Below are 9,510 nucleotides of genomic sequence, written 5' to 3' on the forward strand. Positions count from 1 at the left end.
AATTATGGGTAGAAAGACAAATTCAACCCAATCTTTCATCGAATCAGATGGCTTTCATCACAAAACCATTTGATGTTGCCAATTATTTTAATAATTACTTAATTGGCAAAGTGGACAAACTTAGGCAGGAAATGCCAACAATGAACAGTGAGACATCATATTCATGCATAAAAAAACAAATAATGAAAGAAAAGCATTGCAAGTTTGAATTTTGTAAAGTAAAGCGGCCTTTACTGGTTCTAACAGTAGACCTATAAGCTTGCTGCCAGCTCTTAGCAAACTGTTGGAAAAAATTGTTTGACCAAATACAATGCTATTTCTCTGTAAACAAATTAACAACAGACTTTCAACATGCTTATAGGGAAGGGCACTCAACATGTACTGCACTGACACAAATGACTGATGATTGGTTGAAAGAAATTGATAATACGAAGATTGTGGGAGCTGTACTGTTAGATTTCAGTGCAGCCTTTGACATTATTGACCATAAACTGTTGTTGAAAAAACGTATGTGTTATGGCTTTTCAACCTCTGCCATATCGGGGATTCAGAGCTATCTATCTAATAGAACTCAAAGAGTTTTCTTTAATGGAAGCTTCTCTAATGTCAAACATGTATAGTGTGGTGTACCACATGGCAGCTCTCTAGGCTCTCTACTCTTTTCTATTTTTACCCAATGACCTGCCACTGACATTAAACAAAGCATCTGTGTCCATGTATGCTGAGGATTCAACCATATACGCATTAGCAACCACAGCTAATGAAGTCACTGAAACCCTTAACAAAGAGTTGTAGTCTGTTTTGGAATGGGTGGCCACTAATTAACTGGTCCTGAACATCTCTAAAACTAAGAGCATTGTATTTGGTACAAATTATTCCCAAAGTTCTAGACCTTAGCTGAATCTGGTAATGAATGGTGTGGCTGTTGAACAAGTTGAGGAGACTCAATTACTTGGCGTTACCTTAGATTGTAAACTATCATGGTCAAAACATATAGATTCAATGGTTGTAAAGATGGGGAGAGGTCTGTCCGTAATAAAGAGATGCTCTGCTTTTTTGACACCACACTCCAAAAAGCAAGTTCTGCAGGCTCTAGTTTTGTCTAATCTTGATTATTGTCCAGTCGTGTGGTCCAGTGCTGCAAGGAAAGACCTAGTTAAGCTGCAGCTGGCCCAAAACAGAGCGGCACGTCTTGCTCTTCATTGTAATCAGAGGGCTGATATAAATACTATGCATGCCAGTCTCTCTTGGCTAAGAGTTGAGGAGAGACTGACTGCATCACTTCTTATTTTTATAAGAAACATTAATGTGTTGAAAATCCCAAATTGTTTGCATAGTCAACTTACACACAGCTCTGACACACACACTTACCCCACCAGACATGCCACCAGGGTTTTTTTCACAGTCCCCAAATCCAGAACAAATTCAAGAAAGCGTACAGTATTAAATAGAGCCATTATTGCATAGAACTCCATTCCATCTCATATTGCTCAAATAAACAGCAAACCTGGTTTCAAAAAACAGATAAAACAACACCTCACGGCACAATGCCTCTCCCCTATTTGACCTAGATAGTTTGTATGTATGTATTGATATGTAGGCTACGTGTGCCTTTTAATTTTTTTTATGTAGTTCTGTCCTTGAGCTATTCTTGTCTATTAATGTTCTGTATTATGTCATGTTTCATGTTTTGTGTGGACCCCAGGAAGAGTAGCTGCTGCTTTTGCAACAGCTAATGGGGATCCTAATAAAATACAACAATTCCAAAATAATAAACCATCTCAATTGGGTTGAGGTCGGGGGATTTTGGAGGCCAGGTCATCTGATGCAGCACTCCATCACTCTCCTTCTTGGTCAAATAGCCCTTACACAGCCTGGAGGTGTGTTGGGTCATTGTCCTGTTGAAAAACAAATGATAGTCCCACTAAGCGCAAACCAGATGGGATGGCGTATCGCTGCAGAATGCTGTGGTAGCCATGCAGGTTAAGTGTGTCTTGAATTGTAAATAAATCACAGACAGTGTCACCAGCAAAGCACCCCCACACCATCACACCTCCTCCTCCATGCTTCACGGTGGGAACTACACAATCAGATATCATCCGTTCGCCTACTCTGCGTCTCACAAAGACACAGCGGTTGGAACCAAAAATCTCAGACCAAAGGACAGATTTCTACCGGTCTAATGTCCATTGCTCTTGTTTCTTGGACCAAGCAAGTCTCTTCTTCTTATTGGTGTCCTTTAGTAGTGGTTTCTTTGCAGCAATTCGACCATGAAGGCCTGATTCATGCAGTCTCTTCTGAACAATTGATGTTGAGATGTGTCTGTAACTTGAACTCTGTGTAGCATTTATTTGGGCTGCAATTTCTGAGGCTGGTAACTGTAATGAACTAATCCTCTGCAGCAGAGGTAACTCTGGGTCTTCCATTCCTGTGGCAGTCCTCATGAGAGCCAGTTTCATCATAGCGCTTGATAAGTTTTGCGACTGCACTTTCAAAGTTCTTGAAATTTTCCGGATTGACTGACCTTCATGTCTTAAAGGCATGATGGACTGTCGTTTCTCTTGGCTTATTTGAGCTGTTCTTGCATAATATGGACTTGGTCTTTTACCAAATAGGACTGTCTGTATACTTCCCCTACCTTGTCACAACACAACTGATTGGCTCAAATGCATTAAGAAAGAAATAAATTCCACAAATTAACTTTTAACACGGTACACTTGTTAACTGAAATGCGTTCCAGGTGACTACCTCATGAAGCTGGTTGAGAGAATGCAAAGAGTGTGCAAAGGTGTCATCAAGGCAAAGGGTGGCTATTTGAAATATATTTTGATTTGTTTAACACTTTTTTGGTTACTACATGATTCCATATGTGTTATTTGATAGTTTTGATGTCTTCACTATTATTCGAAAATATAGAAAATAGTAAAAATATAGAAAAACCCTGGAATGAGTAGGTGTGTCCAAACTTTTTCCAGGAAGTCCACCAAATCCAGCATCAACTTCTGTTGTATGTTTTAATGCCATGTTTCTAGATATAGAGTGCTTTTGTCTAATCTGTCCTCTGCTCCTCAGCTGTAGTTTAGGTTACTGTATAAGGTCACTTTTACTACGATGTGAAGGTCACTGTAAGGATAATGCTACATGTTACTATATCATCAATGCTACTCATCCATTAAACAACCACTGAAAGTCCAAGAAAAGCAGCAACCTTTTCCTTCCAGCTAGCTACTTTTTCAATGATGTCACAACAGTGGAGAGCAACTGCATGCCTCCAACGGTTCATTTTATCTGTAACTATGACTCATTGCTAAATGACCATGAAATACCAAACCACACGAGCTGGCCTTTCAGACTGGGGGTGTTCAGTGCTCACGTCCCCTTTGGAGTGGTCAAGGGACTGTTTAGACAGCCTGGCTGGACTGCCCAACCATCGGTCAGTTGGTTGCGATCAGGAGCTATACCAAACACACAAGAAAGGCCAGTCAGGCCCGTGCCCTATGGTCTGGTCCCCAAGGGGTTTTATGCTAATCTTATGCATCTCTCGGAGCGGACTGGGCCTGGGCCATAGCGTGCTCTGCCTGGCCTTTGTCCAATGGTTTTACAGCACTGAGTATGCAATGCACCACGGCCAGCGTGTCATTATACAATACTGTGGTGAGGCCGACGCATACTTTTCATTTGTTTCTGGTGTTAAACCCGTTCATTTTGGATTTTGTCATACTTCATCGCCGAGTTGTAGAAACCAGAAAACCCCGAAATTGTACTGTTTACGTGTAACCCTTTAATATTGTATCCCTCGCAGCCATAGAGGATGACAAATGCCTGCTGGCATTTGCTTCACTTTGTTTTGTGGCAGTGTCTCCTCTACTACCATGCATTTAACACTGAAACTGCCGGGCCTCGCTACCCCCCTTACTATGTCAATGAGCAGCCATTTTGACTGCAACATACTAACAGTCTAATAAATACATTTCACATATGCAATCAGAAAAAAATATCCTTTGGTTGTGTTCATGAAGGTCTTGGGTAACATTAGAATTCGATATTTTTTTTTTTCAAAGAACACAATAGCATTTTTATTAGTTGATGTTACTGTATGTGATCTGCTCACATGTGGAGCGCAAAGGAACACCGGTTATTCTTGGAAAAAGTGAAATTTTGAAATAGATTTAATCTCTTTAATTTTGTTTTGGAAACCTAGGAATCTGCTCTTTCTGATACTATATAGAAATTAGAGGAGGCTGGTGGGAATGGGTATATGAGGACAGGCTCATTGTAATGGCTGCCGAGTGGCGCAGTGGTCTAAGGCACTGCATCGCAGTGCTAGCTGTGCCACTAGAGATCCTGGTTCGAGTCCAGGCTCTGTCGCAGCCGGCTGCAACCGGGAGACCTATGGGCGGCGCACAATGTCGTCCAAGGTAGGGGAGGGTTTGGCCGGCAGGGATGTGGGTTCGTTTCCCACGGGGGGCTAGTATGAAAATAAACACACACAAAAAAAAAACGTATGCATTCACTAACTGTAAGTCGCTCTGGATAAGAGCGTCTGCTAAATGACTAAAATATAAATGTAAAAAATGGAATATAAACCACATGTTTGATTCCATTCCAGCTATTACGATGAGCCCGTCCTCCTATAGCTCCTCCCACCAGGCTTCTCTGATATTAATCAAAACCTCTTACCTGCATGTGACTCTGTAGGATAATTAGAAAAAGTCACTTTTTGACAATCCAGGGAAAGAAATGACATGTCCTCTTAAAACTGCTTTTAACACAAATGTTTGTGATGTCTAAATTCTAACAACATATCTGTGTTAAATAGACTTATTTAGGAAAATTCAAGGACAGAGGGGGGCATGACTTAAAAAATTACAGAGATATTTCAATTTTAAATTCAAATGCAGTCAAAATGACTGCCTCTGCGCTTCTAGTGTTAACGCTATTTTCTACTTACAGGCTATTTTATGGTGTGGCGGAATGTTCTGGGGAACAGGGGGTTTGTGCAGCTGTGTGTTTGATGGAGGGTGGAACATGGTGGGGTCACCTCTGCACCCTGCGGCAGATATACTACCTCAGAGGAAAATAACGACGCACTCCCCCAGGGATAGCAGAGCAGAGCACTTTCAGCCATACTGTAGGCCTACAATCATATCCTGGAATGTGCTAGATACACAAAGTAGAGGAGAGACGATATCAGTGAGAGATCTGGTCTTTTCATTGTTTATGTGTAAAGGCCTACACCTCAGGTAATGACGATATGATTGCATCAAAGTAAAACCTGGTAGCTTTGAGGTAAGGCTTTCACCTCACCACAGCTCGTGACCGAGTGAAATGTTTGCAGTGATTATGTGGTTGTGGTGGTTTGGTTTCACCTCAGGTTCTTAGCTAGTATGTTGAGCTCCAGCTGTCACTGTAGATGCCTTGTCTTCATGAAGGATACAGTACTCTGTGTGCTGTGGATGTGAAACATGCTGAAGCACAGAGCCCTTATAAGGCTTCATACGAGCCTCTTCAGGTGTAAAATCTGACTGCTCTGACTGCGCAATTAAAACATGGGATGATTGCTCTGGATAAGAGCGTCTGCTAAATGACTAAAATGTAAATGTAAATGATTAAGGAACATGCACTACATCACTCTGCCACTTAGCTGTGTTGAGCCAATCAAGGGACTCAGATAGCTGCTGCACCTCACTGATCAGTGACGACATGTAAGCTGCTGACAGTAGAACTGAGCACAGTACCTGAGAATCCATGAGAGGCATACAAATGTAATATTCTGTGCAATGTCATTTAGATATTGAGGAGTTTTGACTGTGGATGTTCATGGCAACATTTACATTTAGTTCACTCCTACATTGTCTTGTGTATTTTTTATCAATTTAAAATAATGTAACATTTCGCTTGTTTGTCCCTCTGATTTTCGTTGAAATGTTTGTCCTTGAGAGACTTTGTTTGCGGCAGCGAACTTGGACCCAGCTGACCCCTGTAATGGAAAACATCTAGAGCCTCCATTGGATTCGGGTCACATTTATGATCTGAAACCATCGCTCTATTCCCAATAAAACAGGGCTATTGTGAAAGTGAAATCCATGCCGTATTGTGGTGTTCCATACTGTATTTATAATGAATGATATGTTTCATTGTGCTCGTCTCGCTCTCGCTTGTTTTGATTGGGTCTTCTGGTTCATCCAATATTGAACCCTGTGAACTGATTGACTTCAAAGTTACATGAGCAAATTTGAACTTTATGAACTCTGTTTCTTCGCATGCATTGCACGCAGTGCACATATTGCATTGGTAGTATATCTTGTTGTATGTCAACTACTTACATGCAGAGGATCAACTCCCAAACTCAGTCAACTTTATATCTACATTATCTCTCCGTATTGCGGGAATATATGGCACTCGTATAACCGAACAGCATGCCACCTCCATTCGCTAGTGATGATAATAATTGTTTCATACGCAAAGCCCCAATCTGTTTTTCCATGTCCTTAATTTTTTCGGAACATTACTGCCGCAGCACTGTCGTTGAGTTTACACAGAGGTTCCTTCTCTCTGATGACGCTGACGGTTTGGAAACAATAAAACCCCCGTCCCGCTCCCTTTAGCCCCTCAGCCCTGTGTCACTACGCAACAGAGTCCCAAAACACCAAAACAATGGGGCAACCCTGGTAAGAAGGGCCCCATTCCACACTCTTCAGGCGCTTATCGCTGGAATCTTCTGGAATCTTCTGTGTGGCCGCAGGGATCCAGACTGACTGGGAGAAGGGTGAGGGAAGATGGGACGAGAGGGGAGGCTCAGTAAGACTGACTCTGGTTGAGCTTCTCTAGCTGCTGCCTAAAGATGGATCCCTGAAGGAATGCCTGCCTGCCTTCATGGCTGTATCGCGTGACAGACCAGTCCGCTTTCCGTCGTCCAACACATGGGACTCATTTACCCTCGCGGGCCACAATGATGGTGCCACAAACATCAGGCAGGCACCCTTAGGAAGAGGAGAAGATGAGACAGGGAGAAGGCAAGAGAGGAGAAGAGAAAATAATGTTAGAGTTTTAGAGAGGGTCTAGATTCTAGCCTCACACCATGCCAGTGTCCACCCCAGAGGACATTTGCAGCAACCAGCTCACTGTTGATCTTCATCGTTTGCCCTGTGGTGAACAAAACTAAATATAAAATGTTGATATTAATTGTCAGGGGTCTTTACTAATACCTTTTAAGACTGTTTCTGTTTTCTAAGACCCCTTTTCCATCTGTTTGACCAGAAGTCAATGCCTTCGCTTATTCCAAATGTTCAGGATGGAAATGGTTGAAAAATGTATATATGCCTTAATTTCTCTAGCTTTCATTTGATGTGCTCATATGAACTTCATATGTTAGTGCTCATGGGGCTTTTAACATGGAAATGCCCATGACCAAATGTCTCTCACTGGTTTATGACAATTGTGGTACAAAGGCTTTTCATGAGTCACATTGAATGATGGCATGACATCTTGTTAATTTGATTTAAGATGATTCATCGTTCTGTACTTTTGATAGACTTTATCGCATTGAATTCAATATATTTTAGTATAATAAGACCAATACCTATTTCATCTAATACCTGTCTCTCTGTGTGAGAAACCGTTGAGAGAGAACAAGAGAGATGGATAGATAGAGAGAAAGACAACAGTGAAAGGACAGTGCAGTGATTGTGCTGCCTGGCTGCACGCTGGGCGATGGCTGTTCAAACAGGACTGAGCTGAAATGTCACCAGCCCTCCACAGAGAAAGGGCCTGCTGACAGCCTGGATAAACACTGCCGTTTTTTCGCCCTGTAATCGCATGTTCACTTAAAAAGAGCTTCCAACAAATTCCATGTGCATTCGGTCATTCTTGGGTCTCGGTCTAAAGCGGTGGTGGTGTGTTTATCCCACGTTGTTACCGTGATAGGAGAGTGTCTCTTTTGATTGTTCTCCGGGTGGTTGGCGGTTGGAGGGAGGAAGATGGGGACGGGTGGATGGATGGAGGGAGGGAGCGAGGGATGAAGGAGAGAAATAAAAGCCAGATTCACATGAATAGGTTTGACATTCCTCTCATCATATGAGGTCAGCACGTCACCAGGCTCCAGTAATAGTACTGCTGCACGTGATGAGAAGAAAACAACATCTATCCATCCCTGCTAACACTATTCATTCTAGAATGTCCCGAGATATAGAACTAGAATGGGCCTACAACTTTCATACAGTATGTTACGAGTAGGAATGCAAAAACATAGAGAAAGGTTTCCTACCCCCTGTAAGGACGACTGCTAACTAAATACAGTTTTAATAAAGCTAACCTGATGGTCAGTCATAACACCCCCCTTACACAGTATGTTTGGTACCCTTCGCTCTCTGACTATCCCTCTGTGTCTCCCTTAGGTGTGGTCCGACAGGTGAAGCCCCTGATTGGCTCGCTAAACATGGTGTTGAAGCTGGCTATGAACTATGTCACCTCTGGGGTGGTGTCTCATCGGAACATCGTCAATGTCCATATCTTCGTTTCCGAGTTCTGGTTCTGAGTTCAGGACACACACCACCACCACCACCACACATAGCCACACAGTTCTACCACAGTACTGCCAACACCGTCACATAATAGCCACAAAGTACTACCAATTACACATTACTACCACACAGTACTACCACAGTACTATAACTTTACCCTCCTAACATGAAGAGAAATGAGAATGCTGAGTGCATGGAGGAGAAAAGGAAGATTATTTAGGCGTATAACTATAAGGATGTGCATGCACACCATTGGGAGGTATAGTAAAGATAATTCCTGATAAACCCAACACAACACATTGTAACTAACTTTTGTTAACTTTCATTCCGTTCCGATTAAGATAAACAGACCACTAGCTGCTTAGTCGCTTTTTTATTGTATGAAACTAAGGCACTTCCCAGTCAGTTTACCTGTAATATAAGTTGATGTAACAAGCCAAGCCATGAGTTGATGCATGCATCTGGCCTACAGAGCTTGATGTGAAGACTCGTATACTGTATCATGCAATGGAAGCATGCTATCATACTGAAGACAATAGAATGTGATTGTGAATTGAAAGTGCATGCGTACACATGGATATGTGAAAAACAACTGAAGGATTTAACAGTTGAATGTAACACTAACCCATAGGTTAATGGTGTTTATTACATTTCCTTTTCTTACTGTATACAATGCGAAAGGTGTTGCGGTACTAAATAAACCATCTTGTTTTTACTTGTGAAGCCATTTCTTTGTGTGCGGGTGAGTGAAAGCTTCAGATTGGTTGATGAATTTAACTTGTGTACATTTGGAGGAAAAGTGGGACAGAAGTCGTTTTTGCTACAGTGGTTGAGTGGAGAAAAAGGGGGAGTCAGGGGAGAGAGGAAGGGTACATAGGCACTAGGAACCAGGAACCACAGCCCTAATTAGGTTAGTCACTGAACCAGAACGGTTCTCTCTACTCCCTCTAAGTCAGCCTAATGGACATAAGACGTTGTGAGTGGAGCA

General features: G+C 42.2%; 1 protein-coding gene across 3 annotated transcripts in view; it reads left to right on the forward strand.

Moving 5' to 3' along the window:
* Positions 1–9,237, forward strand: part of LOC121531723 (fibulin-1) — a 62,209-nt gene extending 52,972 nt beyond the window's left edge. For all 3 annotated transcript variants that reach the window (XM_041837125.1, XM_041837126.1, XM_041837127.2), the window contains one exon: positions 8,397–9,237. In XM_041837125.1, coding sequence (XP_041693059.1) covers positions 8,397–8,536 — 140 coding nt within the window. In that variant the 3' untranslated portion in view covers positions 8,537–9,237. The remainder of the gene's footprint in view (positions 1–8,396) is intronic.
* Positions 9,238–9,510: the final 273 nt, after the last annotated feature.

Source organism: Coregonus clupeaformis, chromosome 19 (assembly GCF_020615455.1).
Source record: "Coregonus clupeaformis isolate EN_2021a chromosome 19, ASM2061545v1, whole genome shotgun sequence".
Lineage (NCBI taxonomy): Eukaryota > Metazoa > Chordata > Actinopteri > Salmoniformes > Salmonidae > Coregonus > Coregonus clupeaformis.